Source organism: Harpia harpyja, chromosome 9, assembly GCF_026419915.1.
Source record: "Harpia harpyja isolate bHarHar1 chromosome 9, bHarHar1 primary haplotype, whole genome shotgun sequence".
In the NCBI taxonomy this organism is placed as follows: Eukaryota; Metazoa; Chordata; class Aves; order Accipitriformes; family Accipitridae; genus Harpia; species Harpia harpyja.
Window position 1 is genome coordinate 44,215,906 of NC_068948.1, and position 20,986 is coordinate 44,236,891.

General features: G+C 51.5%; 1 protein-coding gene across 1 annotated transcript in view; it reads right to left on the reverse strand.

Annotated features, from left to right (window-relative positions):
• Window positions 1-17,185, reverse strand: part of TBX5 (T-box transcription factor 5) — a 37,200-nt gene extending 20,015 nt beyond the window's left edge. Inside the window, 7 exon segments of the mRNA XM_052798126.1 lie at window positions 236-327; window positions 9,291-9,443; window positions 11,504-11,651; window positions 12,312-12,431; window positions 15,186-15,290; window positions 17,033-17,121; window positions 17,123-17,185. Of these exon segments, the coding sequence (XP_052654086.1) occupies window positions 236-327; window positions 9,291-9,443; window positions 11,504-11,651; window positions 12,312-12,431; window positions 15,186-15,290; window positions 17,033-17,121; window positions 17,123-17,170 (755 nt within the window). The 5' untranslated portion in view covers window positions 17,171-17,185.
• Between the last annotated feature and the right edge of the window lie 3,801 nt (window positions 17,186-20,986).

Below are 20,986 nucleotides of genomic sequence, written 5' to 3' on the forward strand. Positions count from 1 at the left end.
GTGAGATCCTGCCTCTAACCCAGCAGTTAAGGCGTTCACCTGGGAGCGGGAATGCCTGGATTTTGGCCCCACATCCTGATGATATTTCAACAGCTTGACAAAATGTACCTGCAGGTGCCAGAGAAGGGACTGCCAGTAAGTCCTGGCTTAGCTCAAGCCACAAGTGACACGCAAAGCAAAGCTCAGGCAGCCCTCGCAGTCCTGAGCAGGTCCCCACGGCGGAGGCACGGGTTACCTCTGCATCCTGGACATCCTGTGGAGCTCCATGTCGTCGCTGCCGCGGAAGCCTTTCGCAAAGGGGTTGTTCTCGATCTTTAACTGGGTGATCTGAAAGGGAAGAAACGCAATGGGTTCATCACAAGTCCAAGGCATGGCCTAGGAGAGGGGGGATATTGTTTATTAAACCCAAGCCAATAGGGATGTGGGGGAAAAAACAGCTTTCAGAAATTCAAGTCATCCTTCAGCTCGGGCATTGACCACTCCAGATGGGCCTTCCTCTAGATCTCTCCACTGGAAAAATATCTCCTGTCAACAACCTCTCGCTTCTCTCAGGCTTGTCCCATGACTAACTCGTGGGATTGCACATACACGCACACACACAAGTTTGTCTCTGGAGGAAATCTGCTTTCTTGGAGTTACTTACTTTCTTTTTGCTGTTGTGACAGAAAGGGGTGCACTGACCAGAGGACCAGGGATGAAAATCATATTGCTTGAACAAATCCCACTGACACCAACAAGTATTTTCTCAACAATGTGCAGCCACAACTGAAACCTTAAATCTCAGACCAATAAGGCTCACCCTTTCAGTATTTCAGACCAGCTAAATGTATGTACTCCAGGTGCTCTGCATCTGACATCCTTCCCCAACCAGCCCCACACCTGTAAGCACTGCATGGACTAACTACCTAAGGTACTTGGAGGGCAGCTCCACCTCTGACCATCATGCCCTGGAGGAATATTTGTCTCTCCATTAATTCTAGAAGGAATTAAGAGGGACTAGTTTGCTCGCTTAGTTGGCTACCTTCAGCTTTAAAAGTTTGCTGGGATGAATCCCGCTCAGACTCCTAACTTTGGTCCTCTTAAAACATCTAAGCTAAACATTTAAAGCAGCTGCTGTACAGAACGTACCCTTACCCAAAGCAACTCTGTTGCTCAAAGAGACGCAATCCTCTCCTTCACGTACCTCTCCTGAGGGCTTCGGTGAGTAGGTTTTCTCAAGCCAGGGGTTGTCATTTAAGCAAATATTAACTGTGGACCAGCAACACCCTCAGATGCCCTGCTGATCTTGTACAAACTCGCTCTGCCGTGCCAAATTTGATGCAAATGCTTTGGTGTCTTTGCAGAGCAGGACTGAGTCTGGATCAGGTGTGGTCTAGCTGCAATGCCCTAATATTCAGGCAGAAGCAGCACCAGTTCTCCCTTTCTTCTCTTTCTCCATCGCTGCCTGGCAGTCTGAGCCCTCAGCCAGGAGTCAGGAGAGCCACTTGCCCTTGCCCAGAAGGAGAGACAACCCTGTGTTTGCCATTGGAGGAACTTCATGAGCTCACTACATTTTATGGAAACGCTGTCCTTCCTTCCTATTGAATGTTGGCCAACGGGAACGAAAGAGCTCGAGATTAATGGTGGGAGAACACAGAGAGTTTCACGTTCACCAAGTCAAGCACACGCAACTGGACTCACCTCTTTGCCAAAAATCGAAGAGAAAAATCTGGCTCAGCTCGTGTCAATAGCAAACTCCACCAGGTGTCTGCACGACCAGATTGTTTTGCTATTTTCTCGTCGTATAGCATATTTTTTTCCAAAGGCCATTTGTTTATTTGCCATTTTTGCCTAATTTGGCTCCAAATCTCAGGCAAAGACCCCACCACCCCTACGCTCGTCCCTATGGGCATTCCCATTAAATCAGGACCTAATTTAGTACATAAACAGGGCATTGCGTTTTTTTGTCACGCATTTCAGATTTCAAAGAGAAGGGTAAACAAACAATCTATTTGGTCCAATTTGCCATTTGAGCTGTTTTCTAGCAGTAAAACAGGAGTGCATTTTATGATTAAAAGCCCTGAATAATTAGACAACCAGCTGTGTATTTTGCAAAGAAACTGTGTTATCGGTTTCCACCGGCGAGGTGGTGGCACTTCTATAATGAATAATAGGCATTATTCAACTTTTTTAATGTTTCTATGCAATTTGCGTTCTGAAGCACACTAAATGTACAAGTTGTCCTCACTTGCCGAACCCAATGGCAATATTTGCTTGCATAAGTGAAGTCCTTCACTAAGCGAGGATTTACAGTATTGGCACCAGCACACAAATGTACAAAGGGCCGGATTCATCCCAACCTAACCGAAGGCATTTTAACCAAGGCGCCTGCACTGGGAACCTCGTCTCCCGGTGTTCCTGCTGGAATCAATGGAGGGAGATGGGGACTGCCAGAGGGCACTGGGGCTCTGAGGTGGGTAGCATTGCCTTCGCAGGTCCCCAACGCTCTCCATTCACCGGAGAAGGAGCCATCAACACACTAGTCCCTGATTTAAGGACCTCAGATGAATGCCCTGTTTGATGAATCAAGCCCTTAATCACCCACAAAATGTCGGACAAAATATCATATGGGAACTCAATCTCGCAAATACGTTGTTTTACGAGTACAGAAGTCCCCTAACCCGCATCTGGAACGCTCTTACAAGCAAAGAAAGGTATTAATGTAGGTGGTGGTGGCAGAAAGCCCCAACATGGCTAACTTCAGCCTCCTTAAAATTAGACATCTGCTAGATTGAAGGCACCTAGAAACCAGGGACTACAGAAGGTTTTAAATTAGCTCTCAGCTCTTTGGTGCACTTCAGATGCATTTCAGCAGGAGCTTTCAGAACAATGTTTCCCTGGATGATAATTCACAGCATCAGCCCTAGCACTAAGCCAGGAGAGTCCAAGCCAAATTTAACAAAACTGTACACAACAAAACAGAAAATAGAGAAAAAGTTGGTGAATCCCTGCTTTAGAAAACAGCCTGTGGAAGATATTTTGTTTGGCCGGTTTTTGTCTGACTTACAAACTATTTCAGAGGTGGTAAAGCAAACGAATGGGTGGAAATAACCTTCTTCTGGATCAACTTTGCCATAGCGAAACTCTGTTTAATTGACTGTAACTCATTGGGGTGGGAAAGAAAAAGCTGTCAGAAAGTCAAACGACAATTACATCATGAAAAATAAAAAAAATACAACGTCCTGCAAGGTCATTAAGACAGAGTGCCCAGGGCTAAATTATATAGCACAGATTGCATAAAACTGTAGGGCTTTGTTTATGTATTTGTTACTGAAAGAAATTGATGGCAAAGTTCTCTTCTGACCACCAATTTCTAAAGCTGCTGCAGACCCTTCTGAGACAAGAGCTTTCCAGGGTGAAGCCTCCCAGATTTACACTTTTCAGGGCTTGTCTGACCTATGGGTTCATCTTCACTTTAACGGGAAGCGACAGTTCCCAATGAAATCTCAGCGCCACTCATCTGCACTCCTTTCTCTGGGCTAACTGACCACAAAGCACTTCTGCTGAGACATTTCCAATGACATCTTAAGCTTCAGCATGATAAAATTTAGCTTTGCATCTAGTTAGGTAAAGGTAAGATGCGCTTTTCTTTTTTTTTTTTTTTTTTTGCACAGTCATGTATTTATATGGGTATTTGTATCTACAGGCTCATGAATATTATTATGGCCAGGAACAAAACTACTGCTTAGTATTACTTTTTGTCAAGCACTTGCCATAATAAGATTTTTTTCAATTGCTTCTAACTTTACAAAACTTTGTTAGGGCTGCAATGTTCCACACCAGGTATATGCCCTGGGCTCCATTTTATTTACTTATTTTGCTATCAGCCAAGCTGGTCCCACTTTTTTTTCTTTTTGAGCACTTCAGCTAAGGGAAAACATGCTACCCTGACCCTCTTGGGCTCTTCTGGAGGCACTTCTGAAACCATCCTAAAGGCTGGGCATTCTGGAAAGGGACTTCACGTTCTGCTAGGGATGGGGATCCCTAGTTTCTGAGCTCTCTTCTTGTGAACATCTGCCCCACTTGGACAACTTAAAAGCCTGAACGGGGAAAAAAAAATCACCATTCAGGTCACCCCATTTAGTGATGAGGAGATCGAGGTGGTCACCCTTGAGCTGAGCACACATGGACCTCTCCGTGCTGTGGGGATACGTGCTGTCCCTGCCCCGCAGGTGACCACGGTCCTGCTCGGCGTGGCAGAGATGGGCCAGGACCATCCCTACCACCGCTGCAGCCGGCTGTGCTGGGAGCAGCTCCGAGGCTGGGCTTGAGGCTGGAAAGCACAGAGCCTTTTTCTTCTGCACTCTCACATACCCCAGGTGGAAACCAAGGCAGCGTGGAGGAGGAAGCCAAGCCGGAGAAGTAGGAAGGAAAGAAAAAGGTGAAGACAAGGTGCCTGCTGAGACTACGTACGGCTGGCTGCGCCAAACAGAGGAGCTGGATGGGGAGCTGGGACTCGGAGCCCGAGGTAAAGGCCAGGGGAAGGGGGGGCTGCTGGCAGAGGGGAGAAGATGCTGAACCCAGAAGCCAGTGAAGGAAATGGGAGGGACTGAAAGCCAGTAGCTGGTCAGAGGTACTGGTGTGAGACAGAGGGGCTCATTGAGGAGGCCATTGGCTGAACTGGGAGGCAAGAACGGAGGATGAGAGGAGACAGACCTCGCGCAGTCTTGGGTTGCGGGGGGAAAGAGGTGGGTTGGGAGGCAGGAGTGAGGCTGGAGAGAGGTAGGGTGTCTTTGCAGGGCTTGGGGAGGGGGTCTGGATTGAGGACCAAAAGGGGTCGGGGGCTTGGGGCTGGCTGAGCACCCTGTCCCGGGACTGGCAGGGACAAGACTGAGGACAAAGGGGCAGAGGGAGACAGGACTGGTTCAGACACGGGTTATGAAGGACGCAAGACCTCTTGAGGGAAGCACTTTCCCACCAAAGCCTGGAACAGGACTAAGCAATTGAGGGTAGAGATGCAAGGAGCCCCGGAGAGGGTCAGTGAGAGGAGGAGAGCTCACTGTGGTCTCCAAGCAACCAAGGGCTGCACAGAAGCCACCAGTCCTGGCGATGAAGAGGAGATACATGGTCTCACCTCGCTTAACTCCAGGGAGCCCTGCCTCTCTCAGCACTTGGGGGACCCCCCTTCGGAGAAGAGCTTGCCCTGAGTAAGGAGAGGGGCTGCCCCCTCTTGCCACGGAGGTGGGAAGATGTGGGGCCAATGGCCCCATGCTGGGGAGGGAGAATTTTGGGGACACAGCCCTGCAGGGCTGCTTCAGGGGACCGGACAGGGTCCACCCTTTGCACGGAGGCACTCCATGGGATGCCAGCCGGGCCACCACATTTGTAGCCTCTACTGAAGCGATGGAGGTGGCTACCTGCAACCAAAGACAAGGAGAACTGAGCTCTCCGGGCAAAACATCCCGAGCTCAAGGACCTGCCAGCCTCCGGCAGTAGCTGCTCCTACACAACCCTGCAAGATGCCCTCAACAGAGCGGCAAAAGGCCACGTGTTCGGAGGAGAGCCGCGCAGGCAGCTCTCCAAAATTTGACAGGATGGAGCACCAGTTGAGTTGGCCAACTCAACAGCCCTCTTTTAGTACAGGGGTCTTTCTTGGGATGGTCAGAAAGCCCACCAGCATGTTTCTCTATACCCACTGGCTATCTGGGAGTGCATCAGATTAGTCTTCAGCCAGGCCCTCCCCTGGTCCTCTGCTTTACTATGGTGCATGTAGCATTTCTGGGTGCCTGTAGCATCCCACCTGGGGCTAATGTTTCCTTAAAAGAATTTGGGCTACCAAGAATGTTAAATAACTTAGGAAAAAAAAAAAAATCAGCATAAAACCGGATATCCTGAGGGGGGAAAACCAATATAAAGCCCAAGTCCAGCTAACGGGGAAAGTAGGTTGTAAAAATTAATGAGAATAATTGTTGTGAATTCTTGCTTTTGAAAGAACCCTCACGAGGGCAGAACCTTAATTATTTCTGTCTATTAGGGTTCATTTCCTGGTCCTAAGCAGAGAGCTAGTACCTAATAAATACGAGCCAGTAACACAATGATTTAAGCTACAGCAAAATAGTACTTAACTGCAGGGGAAGTTAATATTTGGGAATCAACCTGATTGCAAGCACCCATTGTGTAAATGGCAAGGAAATGAAATGTGCATGTGACCTATTTTAACACCTCAATATTTCTGGGGTATTTTTTCAGGGTTGCAGAGAGGGGGGAGGTGGTCAACCGAGCTGCTGACAACCACACTGAAAACTTTACCAAAACTTTCTTCGTAGCTTAAGCCTCCTTTTGGGGAGTAGGGCTGGGGAGGGGGAGATCCCAGTGTGCTTAAATATCTTTTCAGGCTGTCTAAAATATCAGGGGAAATAAGCACAAGCCCTACATTGGGACTGCAGCTGTGCTATTGAAATAAATTGACGGATCTGAAATCAGGCAGGTATTTCTATAAGCTGTGTAAGCATAGACTCAAATGCATTTGTGGCCGAGTCATACAATTAATACTGTAATATAATTCACCTTTAACATAGCTCTGGAAACCTAAAATACATGCACGTATAAATTTGTGTGTATATATGCACGTGTGCGTAAAATACACGGGTGTATAAAAACTACGCGTAAAATATGTTGGTGTACGCAAACTCCGTGTGGTTGTGCGAATAGGCAAGTTTGCACGAAGGATGCGCTACAGATGATGGGTGGAAGCGAGAGATGGCCGTAAATGGGAAAAAACAGGTAGCGCGCTGACAAAGAGACGCGGGGATGGACGAGCAGACCCTCCTTGGGGAGCTCGACGCAGACAGACCCAGACCAGTGGGACCGCGATCGTTTGTGGCAACAGGAAACGCAGTCTGCATTGCAACACGAAAATACGCTTTGCCAAGCAACATCTCAGCTGTGAAAGCTGAACTCGGGTTTCTGCCTGTGGAGAAGACCCCACTTGCCACTCGACTCAGCTGAAGGATGTTGCCCCTTGCGCCGAGCCAGCATCTGCAACAGCATCAGCTGCGCGTCGCCTCAGCCCCAGTATTATCCTCCATCTGCACTGGGGCAAGCTACAAATTTTATTCCCTTCCCTGGAGGGAGATGCCATTTAGGGTAGATCATTCTCTAGTTTATTTTTATGGCTCTATCTTTCTCAATTGGGTCTTTATCTTGGGGCTACAGCCACTCTTTATTTGTTCCCCCAATGATTCAGTGCAGCGAGAAGAGGAATGCGTGTGTTGGGGGGAGGGATGTAAGTGTATGTAAAATGTGTAGGGGGGTGTGTAAAATATGTAGTGGTGTCTGTGTGCGAGTGCATGTGTCTGCTGGGATACAAGCATGTGTGTGTCTGTAGGGATTCATGCATTTGTCAGTGCGTATGTTTTGACAGACACGGATACGCAGATGTCATTTCTTATCAACCAGATGTTGTTGATTTACAATCAAATATTCCTGCTCCTCCTAATATGGCAGTTTTCCCAAACTACTGTACTTACATGTTTCTGCTTTGCTTTTGTTTTATTTGCATGATAATTTCTTTTTCTATAAAACAGTCCTATTTTTCTTCAAAGGAAAGCAGTTAAATTCAGGTCTGTTTTCTCATAGGGAAATGCCTTTAAAGCAAGCAGTGTGTCCTGTTTTATTAACTCCCAGTTCTATTAATATTATATTCTTTCTCCGAATCCATCAAGCAGAAGTTAAACTTGATTTTATAGCATCCACAGTGGAGTTATAATTTAAGGCATAATTTGGCGAGGACTCAATTTGGATTCAGTTTGCTTGTCCTGGTTGTGCCAACAGCTCCTATTTTAAAGGGCAGGGAAGTATTTTCTTTTCTCCCTAGTTACGGTGAAACACTCTTTCTTCTCCAGTCTACCTCTGCTCTCTGCGCCTCCCTTGCCAACCGATGGACGGAGGAAACACAATCATTTCGCGCAGGTTTAGGAGCTTCCTACTTACATCCCCAGGAAAGCATCCAGGATTTATCCGGGGTGTTAAATGACCTTTCTCCGTTTGAAAAACAATGATTTCACCCTGTCAAGTGCAAGGAGCCATCCTACCTGCCCGTAAGTACAAGTACAAGCTTATAGTAATCGCTTTCTATGCAACTGGGGAAGGAATTTGCTTTCTTTCCGAAGGAAAATTGGCTTTTCATGGGGCTCTGCCCTAGAGAGGGTCTGCGGGCAGCAGTGAGGGGCAGTTGGCAAAAGGCATCCCTAATACATCTGCTGAGAACTACCCCAGCCCTGAGCCTTCCTCCTCCTCCTCCTCCTCCCTTGCTGGGTGGGGAAGCCCAAAAGCCGAGCAGGGGAAGAAGAGGGGGCAGCGGCCCCACAGCAAGGTCCCCCCCGGGGAGGCAGAGGGGGACAGCGGCAGGGACCCACACGTGTCCACCCAGTGACACCCCAAGAAAAAACCTTATTTGATTTTAATTTTTTTTTTTTTTTTTTGCTTTTGCTTGGGCAGACGGGGAGCTGATTTCAGGCGTAGAGCCTCCCTTTCCTTCCAGGGCCTTCACGCTGCCAACCCCGCAGCCCCCCGCCGACCCTCCCCACAAGGCCGCCCGCGGAGCAGCCGAGGAAGGAGCCCTTTCCCAAACAAAGGGCCGGAGCCCGGCCAGCCCGGGTTATCAGCGGCCCGGCCATGGAGGGGAGAGCCGGGCTCCCTTCGCCAGATTACGAGTCTTTGACCGATGGCGGGGAGGGGAGAAGATAAAGCCAACTTCCTCGGTTGGGTCGTCTCGCTCTTTGAGCAAACCATCCTGTTGAGCTAATTCCCCTTCGGCTCGCCCTAAGCCCCGTCTTTAGATGCTTTTTATGTGTGGCCAGGAATAACAGAGGGGATGGGATGGGTGTGTGGTGAGAGGAAAGGGGAAGAAGGGGAAAGGAGAAGGGGGGGGGGGGGAAGGGGAGTGGGAAAGGAAAAGGGGGAGAAGGCGGCAGGGGAAAAGAGATGGGGAAAAAAAGAAAAGGGAGAGAAGGGGGGGAAGGCGGAAAAGGGGGGGAAGGCAGAAAGGGGGGGAAAGGGAGAAGGGGGAAAAGGAGAAGGGGGAAAAGGAGAAGGGGGAAAAGGAGAAGGGGGAAAAGGAGAAGGGGGAAAAGGAGAAGGGGGAAAAGGAGAAGGGGGAAAAGGAGAAGGGAGGAGAAAGGGGGGAGGAGGAAGGAAAGAAGGGGGGAAGAGAAGCAGGGGAGCCGAGGCCGCAGGAATTGCAGCGGGAGAAGGGAGAGAGCAGAGCGGGGACGAGGTTTGCCGGTGCGAGGGCCAGCCCAGCCCCTCACCTTGTGGTTTTGGTAGGAGGTGACAGCGATGAAGGCTGTCTCCGGGAAGACGTGGGTGCAGAAGGCCGTGTTCTTGGAGCCAAAGCCGTTGTTCTCATCCGCTTTCACGATGTGGAGCCGGGGCTGGTATTTGTGCATGGAGTTCAGGATGATCTGGGCAAGGGAAGGAGAGGATATCCCATGGGAATGGAGGGGGCACAGCACGGCAAATCCCCCCCCGCTGCCCGGGGAGAGGAGGAAGAGGAGGAGAGGAGTCTGCAGCTTCTCCCATCCCCTTCCCCAAAGTCTTCACCCTTTTCAGGGCTCCCCCAGAAGGGCTGATTTAGGTACTAGGGTGCCAGGACATATCTCTCAAGAACCCCCCCCCGCCCAAACTAAGGAGCCCGTCAGGGCTGGGTGATCCAGTGCACCACCATGACACGGGCATCTTTGTGTCATCTCCCCCCCCCCCCCCCCCCCAAGGAAGGCAAAGAGGCAAGAAGGGGGGAGGGAAGCAGAGGGATGGAGGGATTTTGTGTGTCCCCCCCCCACCAGCCACCCGCAGAGGATGGGAGAGGAGAGTGGTGGGGAGGGGGAAGATGGAACGCGCTGTATTCAAGATAAAAAGCGGTCCCTGCTCGGTACCGGGTTAATCTCGGGGGAAGGTGGCCGGGGGGGGGGGACGACACGGGCGGCGGGGGGCCGTTCAGTCACGATAATGACTGCCGGACCCTGGCGACAGCGAGCCGCAGCGCGCCCCGCCGCCGCCTCCCCCGTCCCGGGGGTTTAAGCAAATTGCTTTGACATCCAGGAAAGTCGTAGACATCAACGGTGAACGATCTAATGGGGTTTAATTTCATTACAGCGACTCTAATTGAGAGACTCCTGGTGCAGCTCCTCCTCTGAAGTCCCTTATTGTCCCCTCAGCGCCTTCAGTTTGTTTAGAAGGACTTTTCCCCAGAGCCGCCTGGTCGCAGCGGGGGATGCTTGGCCCCGTCCCCGTGTCCCCCCCCAGGCCGAGACTGGTCCCCAAAAACCACCCCTGGGGATGGGAGAGGTCCCCCGCTTCGGCTGCGCTGCTGCGGGGTTCCCACTCTCCTCTTCCCGAGGGGGGAGCAGGGAAGGACCTGATCCCTGGAAAGCAGCGCTTGCGACCCAGCTCAAGGCAAAAATAAAGTAAAGTAAAAATTATAAGAAGAAAAAAAAAAAAAGCCAAAGAAATCAACCCCCCAACTGGAGGGGGAAAGGACCGCTCGTAAAAAGATGCTCGGCCTTGGGGTGGGCTGGGGTCTTGTCTGGCAGTTCTCCCCGGCAGCCTTCCCCCCCCTCGCTTCTTAGCGACCACGTGTGCGAGGATTTAATAGCACAAGATTTATCATTAAAAAGCGAAGGGGAGAGAAAAAAAAAAAAAAACTTGGGGGAAAAAAAAAGAAACTGAAGTGTTGAAACGAGACTCGAGAAAAATATGCTCTTGGAAAGGGATGGCGGGATCTGGATTCGCATACCCGCTTAAGTAATTATATGTATATATTTTTATAGATATATATATTATTCATACATGCTCATATATATTTGCTCATAGGAACACGCATCTTTGGAGACCTTCGAAGGAGGGCTGTTTCTGGCTGCAGAATTCACACAAGCTTTCACGGCCCCATGAGTCTAGCAAAGACCTTTTTATGCCCAAGAAGCTCTAGTGGGATTTCAATTTTTTTTTATTGTCTTTAATTATTGTTGCATTTTTTTTGGATCGAGGGATCCACGTGGGTTTAGGTCCTATTTCCTCGAATAACTATGCCCAATTGATTTTACCTGTTAGCTAAATTCACAGAGGCAGCGAGCAGATTTTAACGCTCCAAGACTCTCCAGGAGGCTAAAATCAGGTAGCTAAACACTCAATTAAGCTGGGTGCGTTTCACCCACTCGTGGACTCCAGTCCCCGGGGTCTGTAATCAATTCCCACGCAGTGCTGCGAAATAGCTCAGGTTTAAGGTTTATACTTCCATTTTGGGGGGGTCCTTCACTGGGGTTCACCCTATCCTCCCAGGGAAGCAAACAACACCCCACCAACACAACGGATTTGGGGGCGGGTGACATTGCCATGACCTTAGCGGCGCTGGCAGCGGTGGGGAAGACCACGCGTGGACACGCCGTGGGAGAGAGCCGTGGGCACGCGTGGGGTCCCCGGTAGCCCTCCGTGGGCACGGTGCCGTTCTCCTACCCCTGGTACTTACATGTCCAAAGGGGTCGAGGTGGTTGTTGGTGAGTTTGAGCTTCTGGAAGGAAACCAGCTGCCTCATCCAGTGGGCACCGGTGGCCGGGGAATCGGGGTGCACGTACAGCCGCCCGGGCATGGCCGGCTCTGCCTTCCCCGTCACGGACCTGCGTGGGGACAGAGGCACTGAGCCCCGGGGTGGGGTGGGGTGGGGGGCCCTCCCGTGGGCTCCTGCTCCCCCACCCACCCATCCCCTCCCGCGGGGGTCCCTCCCACTCGGGTATCCCCGTACGCGGGGCTGGACAGTCACGCCGTGCTTAGGGAGAAAAGGCATTTACGACCACTCCTCGGGGAATTAATTGAGCTCTTTGGCACCTTTCCCGTCGGAGATGGCTCTCGCTGTTTTCCCGTTTAACCCCATCCTTCCCCCCCTCCAATTACCGGCACCCAAGCCAGGAGCAAAGGACGGACCGTGTACCAATCCTCAAATATTATCCTGCCCAGAGATCTTCCCTTTCTTAATATAATTAAACTATCGGCTCCACAATAGCCAGTAATCTCATCGTCAAACAGGATTACAGTTATCATTAGCTAATTGCGACAGGCTTTTCTCCTTTTTTTGATGCATTTCTCTCCCAGGGAGTGTGGGAGCATCCCCAGAGGCTCAGGTGAAGCCCCTGCAGCCCAAGATCTCTCCTTTGCAGGGAAAAAAGAAGGATGAGCCGCTGATTCAAGGGTATCCCCCAACCTGTGCTATCCAGGTTTGGCCAGCCCAGAAAGCCAGACACAGAGTTCCCCTCCCTCCCCTTTCCCCCACCCGTGCATACCATTTATTATCTGCAAATTTGTATCTGTGGTCATCCGCTGGTACAATATCCATCAACAGTATGTACTTAGTTTTTGGATTAAGTCCAGTGACCTTCACTTTGTAACTGGGGAACATACGCCTATAAAAAAAAAAAAAAAAAAAAAAAAAGTACGTAAGTATAAAAACAGAGAAGGGAAAGTTTTCCAAGGTGGTTTTGTGTGTGTGTGTTTGTGAGGAGGAAACGGGGGGGGTCATTTAACAAAAGGGCAACACCACACTCGCAGATGGACCTTCCCAAAAGGCTCGGGCAAAGGATGGGTGCACCCTTCCCCTGGGATGCAGGAGATATTTGGGTGCCACTAGCTACCGCCCCAGGTCCCAGCTGAAGCGAAGCAGGCAATTTATCAAGGCAGAATCATAATTACGAGGCTGGCGGGGTTATTTATTCACCTAGTCATGTGCCTGATTGTCTATTCGTATTTTTGTTAATTATTTGTTTCACCAAGACTTCGACTCTCTCTTCTTTGAACAAACCTGATCGTGAGAACTTTTGGAAGCAAGTTACTTCCCTCTCTACATAAGCCACTGGAACAGGAGGGGAGATTTGCCAAAAAAAAAAAAAACCTTAAGAAATATATATTTCTATAAATATTTGTATTTAAAATACATATATTTCAATCACCCCCCACGTGTCTTAACGGCTCTGTGTGCCCATATTAAAAAAAAAAAAAAAAAGCCCTACACGCCCTCAGGTGTAACACGAAATCTGTGTGCAGCCGTACGCGCGTACAAAGACATCAGCAAACACACCTGACAAATACTTGGAAACACTCGGATACACACTGAAGACAGGGGCTTTTTGAAATATTTTCCATTACTGCAAGGCAGGGACTTAAAACACTGATGTTATTTTAGTTTGAGCTTTCCAAATATTTAAAAATAAAGCAGATGAAAATGTATCCCTGGACTTAAAACACGCATAAACAAAAACCCCACACCTCTAAAAATACTGCACTCTCCTCCGAGTCTCGGGCTCTTATCTCTGCGATAGGGCATCTGGGCTGGGGTTTAATTCATTTCTAAAAAGCTGGGGAGAGGGGGGGGAAGCTACCACCGAAGAAAGCGAGGATTTAACTTTAATGTTTTAAGGGAGAAGAATTCCACCTGAAGAATTATCTGTAACTCCATCGAAAACACCTGACCAGCAAGAACACGGACTTCTCCAACAATAAACATGGGGAATTATATAAATAAGGAAACCTATCCCGCATCTCCCCTAAAGCCCCCGCACTGTAAATGTCTATTTTACTGCTCTCCAGATGAGCTTTCTGTCCACCGCAATATTTGTTTGAAATTTCTGCAAGGTGGTTTATGTCTCTCTCCGTCCTCTGCTTTTTTTTTTTCCCTTCTGCGAACTCGGTTTTTTCGGGAGGTCCCTCCGCTCGCCCAGCCCGTGTCCCGGCATCGGGTTGGGGGGGCGGTCAGGGGACCCCGGCCCCCAGAAGCTTCTCCCCATACATTTCTCCCCTCGCTTTGCACCACGTCCCCTTGGACACAAGACCCTTCTTTAAAACCGATTTTTCCAGCAGCAGCGAGGTTCAAGGGGAAGGCGAGCCGGGAGACAGATCTATTCGGTAAAACTTTATACAACCAGCTCTCTCTCTTTTTTTTTTTTCCCCTCCCTCTTCAGGCAAATTTTAGAAGACCACAACAAATACCAGATGACAGAGCAAAATGAAAGTTTGACTTTGCGTTGTTTATTGTGCCCTCGCAATCTAAAGCTACTACTATTTATATGCGTGGAGGGGTTTTTTTCCCCCCTTCCTCCGAGGATTTTAATTTAAAAGCACAACGAAAAGAGCCTCTCTCGGGCTGCTCCCAGTTTGCCGATGGGACTGGAGAGACTATTTTACTGGGTCTCGCTGGCTTAAGCACTCTTCGATTTCACAGTCCTCCAACGCATTAATATTAAGGGTAACATTAAGTCGCCTCAAACGCCCTCAAATATACATGCATGCACATACAAATATCTATGGATCAGGTTTACGAAGCCGGTCATGGAATCGATTACGCACAGTCCCAATAAAGTTAGATTTGCAAGGCTGTATATTTTTCTATACACCCACGCAGACAAACACACACATATAGAAATGTGTATCTGGACGCAGTTAGATCCGCATGCTATTTATTTGCGGACACATCTACGCATCTAAACAGCTTTGCTATCAGTATATAAACAGTAGCTTAAGACCACATATACTTTTAAATGGGGTGCCGTGGGTGTTCTGGATATATTGGCCTCAGTGCGCGCAAAATAAATGAGAAAGTTCTGTAAACAGCGTAAGGCATTGCAAAATCGCAGAAGGGCCGAGCTGCTCCTTTAATTAAAAATAATAATAATAATAATGACAACAAAATCGCCCAGCAAGCTGTTCTAAACAAGGTTAGCTTTTGGCCAAGTGGTTGCAACTCGCGCTCGCCTGGAAAGTTTCCAAAGGCCTGAAATTGGGATTAACGATCCAACTGTTCTGGTTAAGAAAGAAGCCAGAAGAAACAATTTCTTCTGAATATATCCTCGCAGGGAGGGCTTTCCTCCCGCCCGCCCGCCCGCCCCGGGGGCCCGGCCCTGCCGGGGCATCGCCGGACAGGGCTCGGGGGGTGCTCCCGGGGCCGTGGGGCACACACACCCCCGGGGGGGTCTCGCACACGAGAGACGTGACCGTACCAATGGCAGGGAAAACGGGGCTGCAGCCGCGGACCCGCACCCCCACCCACGCGGCTGTGCGAACACGCGTGCTCCCTTCCCTCCCGTGGGCAATGCCCCCCCCCCCAAACACGCACAAATGAAGGCAGATTCAGCCACGCAAGGCCCCCCTGCCCCCCCCCCCCTTACCTCCCGGCCTTTGTTATGATCATCTCCGTCCCCACTTCGTGAAATTTCAGCCACAGCTCCCGTTCGTGCAAGAACACTTTTATCCCCTCCATACCCTGCGAGGGAGGAAGGCACAAACCATCAGTCCCCAGCGGTGCGGGGAAAATCCCTCCGGGGGCGGCCGGCCCCCCCACGCTCCCGGCGGGAAGCTCGGAGGGAAAAAGACCGGGCGATGGGAACCGGAGCTCGGGGCATTCCCGGGAAAATCCAGCCGCTTGTGCGTTTACAAAGCCGAGAAGGAGATTTCAAGCTGGAGCCCGGTGATGCTGGGGGGGGGGGGGGGGCTAGGGGCAGGATCCTGCGGGCCTCGGTGCTCCCGGGAAGGGGAGAAGAGAGCAGGGAGCACTCGGAGCCGGCTCCGGCTGGAGAAATACCCCAGCGCTTCGGCCCAGCTGCTCTGCGAAGCCAGGCGGAGGAGATTTACACCCCTCCCGTGAGTGATTTACACCCGCCGGCTCCGCTTCTGCAGGCTGGGGCGGCGTGGGGTGTCATCCCTGCTCCCCTCGCCCACTCATTTTATTCCCCCCCCAGCCCACACGGGCTGGCAGCGGGGCTTGGTACCGCGGGGACAATACATCCCTCCACCGTGGGGTGGGAGGCACAGTGGACACCCCCCTTCTCCCCCCACCCAAGCCAAGCACATAGTCCCCCCACTGAAAATGGGGTCGAAGCACCCAGCCAAACGTTTCGGGGGTGGGTTTTCAAATGTACACGGGGACCCCGAGTCCCCGGGCAAGCCCAGTACCGGTCCCCGTACCCCCACCGGCCCTCCTGCCCGCACTCCCGTGGGCGGCATCCACAACGGGTGGAGGTTTCCCCCCGAGGGTTTACCTGCCAGGGGATAAACCGGGCTCTCCGGAGGGGCTCGGCAGCCGCTGAAAGCGAAACGATTTCGGTGGAAAAGCCCCTCTTCCCCGCCTTTCTCCCCTCCCCGGGATGCCCCGAGCCGGCTGGGACCGAGCACCGGGGGGGACGGCTCCCAGCACCGCCCGGCCCGGGTGGGGAAGGCCCCGGCGGCGGGGAAGGAGAAGCCGAGATGGTGGGGGGGGTGTCCCCGGCTCGCTGCCGCCGAGGCCTGCTCTCCTCGGAGGTCCGCCGGGAGCTGCGGCCGGCGAGTCTCGCGTGGGAGCCCACGCGTGTCCCGGTAACACGCGACACTCCCCGGGGGATGAGGGCTGATGGAGGGTGACAGCCTCCGGTGTGCCTGGACCCCCGGATCGCTACAGGGGTGCCCACGCGTGACACCCCCGACCTGTCCTCCGGGCCCATTGCGTGGGTGCGGGCGGAGCTGTGCGTGCACGAGTGGGGCTGTACCTGCGCGTGCATGCATACGCACGGGTGTACAAGGGGCGCGTATATACATGTATGTTTATATCTTATACAAATACACGCAGGCAGAGCAAATGTATACACGCGCACGCGTCTGTGTGTGTGTGTGTTCGCGTGTGCGTTTGTACAGTCACCCGTGGACACCGGTGGGTGCGCGCCTGCCGCTGCGCGAGCGGGTGCCTCGCTCCAGTATTTTGGGTGCTTTTCCGTGCGTGCTCCTCCAAGCACCCCGATATTCACCCCTGCGCTTCCCCGCGGGTCTAGCGCACGACCCCAAATAACACTAAAGCAGGATGAGGCCCACAATCAGGCGAGACTTTTCCTCCCGTGGGGGCCTAAAACGATCTCATCGGCCACCCAGAGCTGCAGCAGCCACCCAGCTGAGCTGATATTTGGGGGGAAAAAAGGCAAAGAAAAGGGGGGAAAAAAGAGCGAGGGGGAAAGAAAAGAGGAGCTTGGGTCCTTACCTGCTGGGGTGAAGGCCTGCTTGGGGCGAGGTGGGGGACTTGCTGGTGGCCCCCAGCTGAGTGTCCTGCTTGGCTTCAGCCTGGAGCTCTTTGGCCTCCGAGGTCAGCCGGCGTGGTCGGGAGCCCAAAGCCTTCCTCGCTATCCGCCATGTTACGAGCTTCCTTCGCTGAATCCCCCACTGCAGGCACACATCGGGGAGAGAGCAGAGATAAGAGACGCATAAGTCAATGCTGACATTTAATAAAATATATATATACACACATATGCAATGGGGAGCAAGCCGGAGCACTAGGCAGGGTTGCCCCGACAAACCCGCGCTGCCCGCAACTCACTTCCAGCTGCCCGGGAGGGAACAAGGCCCTTTAACTTTGGGAGAGGGAGAAATAAAGACTTTTATTTATTATCGCAGCCCGCAAGGGATGATAGGATTTGGGGGGGGGGGGTGGAGGAGGGGGGAGGGAGGGAAGGGGGAGGCGGTATTATTAAATACATCTTTTGGAAAAGGTAAACAGCGTATTTTAGGTCTGTCTGGCAGGACACGCGGGAGCAAGCACCGGGGGGCCGTGGACCGGCCAACTCATCACACAAGTGACTCTGGAGGTCAGGGGTGGGGGGCAGAGCTTCCCCCGAGCCTTGAACACCTCCGATTCCCCCAGGCTCGCTGCGGCCGAGGGGCCTGAAACCCCCCACTTTCCTCCCAGGGAAGTGGGAGCTTTCACCCCACTCCAGTTTCAACCAGGCAAATGCCACCGACACGCGAGGCCCTTTATATAACCCCATTTTCAAAGAAAATTCAACTTCTCGCACCCCTACGGAAAAAAAAAAAAAAAGCCTTTCTCCCCCCACCCCTGGATAGTTGCAAGTAAGCGAAGGATGGACGAGCTAATGAAATATAAAAGTGCAAATAAATCAATTGGTCGAGACACTGTGCAAGGTAACGCGCACTCGGGCTGGTGAACGGGGGGTGGAATTGGGGCCGAAGTGAACTAAGCCATAACATTTAGAATAAAATTGCACCAGCAGAAAAAAACGAGCTTAAAAAATACACGGTTTACATCTAATGCGAGTAACCACAGTAAGTTTTAAAAGTAGTATTTTTGACGTAGCTTTAAAGGCTCTATCAGGAATGGTAAAGTTTCAAAGCAGGGGAAAAAAAAGATAAAAGCAATTGAATTATCTGTTAGTTTTTTGTTCATAAGAAGTTTAGAGTTTTAGTAGCTTTAAAAAAATCTCTCTTGCATGTTTCAAAGAAGGGGATTCACTTTTGAAAGGCCAACCATATGGAGGCAATATTGTTTTTTAAGTACACGAGAACGTTCTCCTCTTCTCCCTGCAACAATATTTAAAAGCCGTTTAAAAAAAAAAAAGAAGAAGAAAAAAAGGCAATTCTCCTTTAAACGCCGAGGAAAATTGGGAGTGGAAAGGAGGGGGGGATGAAAATGATCTTCCCCGCTAGTGGTGGGTAATACATACATATAGGTATATATCAATTTAAAAGGACAAAAAGCGAAGGGATTCCCGGGTCCACAGCTCTGGAGCTAAAGATCATGTACAGAAACGGCCCGTGCCCCCCCTCCCTCCCTTCCCAAACGCTCTTTTCCCACCGCACACCAGCCAGACGCCTGGCAATAAGTGACTGAAGGGCGAAGCAAAACCGCTACGTGCGCGGAAAGTGCGCGGAAAGTGCGCGGAGCCGAGGGCCGCCGCGGGAGCCGCTGCCCCGGGCCCGGGCCACAGCCCGCGGGGGCAGAGCGGCAGCTCCGGGGACCATTTAAGGCTTTTCTCTTCCCCCTCCCTCCTCTTTTTTTTTTTTTTTTCCCCCTGGACTGTTGTGTTTGGGTTTGGTTTTTTTTTTTTTTTCTTCTTGCTGCAGCTTGGGAAGTGCCGGTTATCCATTTTTTAATCGATTTCCCTCCAGCTTGGAGCTATTATTCCCTTGAGCTGGCAAAGTTAGGGGGGGGGAGGGCGAGGGGGGGAAAAAAAAGATAATAAGCATGTTATTAAAACAAAGAGGGACCCAGCTATGGCAGCGCAGGGCAGCCTGGCTCCAGCGAGCCTCCCCGATGCTCTCCGCGACGAGCCATAATTAAAGCAGATATAAAAATTATAATAATAATAAAAAAGGAGGAGGGGTGACAGCAAAAAACAACCCAACAACTAAGAGCAATTGGCGATCCGTGGCTTCTAATTTTTTTTTTTTTCCCTTTAAGAGCTTCTGAGAAGAAATGGAGCTTGACAGAACCAGGCCGCGGTGGCTGTATGAAAAATGCATCTTGCGTTGCTAAAGTAGCACCAAGTGGGTTTGCAGGAGGACAAAAAAAAGGGGGGGGGGGGGAAGAAAAAAAATAATAACCACCCTCTGCTTTTGTTCGAGCTTCTCCCGGCCCCCCCCAGCCCCACACACCGCCTGGGGAGAGCAGCCCCCCCCCTTTCCCCTGCACCCCCACGTCTCCCGAGGGCCTCGCAGCTCCTCGCAAAGACAATTTGTGTCTAACAATGCCCCCAGCCAGCCACTTTCGCTCTCCCTCGGTCCACACACACGCACACACAGATTACAGACACCGACGGACATACAGGCAATGGAAGAGCTGTTACCCTTGCTTGTTGAATTCCATGCAATCAATGCATCTCCATATATATAATGTATGTGTATATTTTCCCCCTTTGCAATGGGAATTACAATGGGATCAGGCTTCTCGTGTGCATATTTCCTTTTATTTATTTATTTGCGGATCAGCGTGTGAAAAACCCAGCCTGGAAGAAAAAAATCTATCCAATGCAAGCCTGCTTGCCTGCTTCTCGCTCGCTCTCGCTCTCTCTCCTGCTCTCTCCAAAACACTTCCAGGTTGTCAGACGCACTAGAAAGGATCCTGAGACCAAGATAAAGCCCCCACCCCCACCCCTTTCTCAGCCTGATCTGGAAGATACAGTTTTCCCCACCCCGCTCTTTCTACTCGCCACCGAAAAAAAATAAAAGAAAAAAAATAATAATAGTAATTAAAAAAGAGGGAGAGGACGAAAGAGAAGAAAAAGAAAACAGCACCCTCTTGGAAAAAAAAAGAAAAAAAAAGAAGGGGAAAAAAAAAGTTTCGGCCCGGGCTGGCAGCCGCCGCTCCTCCGGGCAGGTTCGCGGCGCTGCCGCCGTGGCGGCGCGGAGCCGGGCGCGGAGCGCGGCGGAGAGGAGCGCGGAGGTGACGTGGGCTCGTCCAGCTCCGTTCGCCAAGTGCCGGGACCCCACTGCCCAACCAGCTGGGATCCTGCTCCGGAGAGACTCACTCTCACACAGCCCTCCCTCCCGCCCCCTCCCCCCCCAAACCTCCTTTTCCAGCCTATTTTTCTGGCCGGCAAACAAGAACAAGGCACAAAGACAATCATCAAACTCCCAGCAACCCTCCCCCCCCCCACCCCTTACCTCCTTCCCCGCTCCCTCCCTCCTCCATCCATCTCTCCCAACCAAAGAGAAAATTCAGCGCCTGGGAATATCCCCCACCCCTCCCCTCCCCCACACCCTTTAAATAAATCGCTGGCTCCGCTAACCTCGCACCACCCCCCCGGCCCCCCCCCCGCCCTCAAAGGCAGCCTAGAGGTGTGGATTTAAACCCAGCTCTATATTTGCTAGTGCTCACAGAGGCCTTTTATTGGGGGGGGGGGGGGGATAAGGGGGAATCCCCCCTAAATGGACTTGCCTCATGGGTATAACCTGGGGGGAAAAAAAAAAAAATAAAAAAGGGATGAAACGCGGTGGAGCGGGTCTGAAACCCAGAGAAGGTGGACCCCAGGGTGCGTGCGTGGGGTTGTGGCCCTTGTCCCCGCTGCTGGAGACATCCAAGAGCCTTCCCCCATCCTCTTCCTCAGCCCGGCCGGCGGTTTCGGCTGCCCCGTGGCCCCCCGCCTGCACGGCCGAGGGCCGCAGCCCCCCGGAGCTCTTTGCAGTGCTCAAATAATCAAACCGTCAGCGAGGAGCG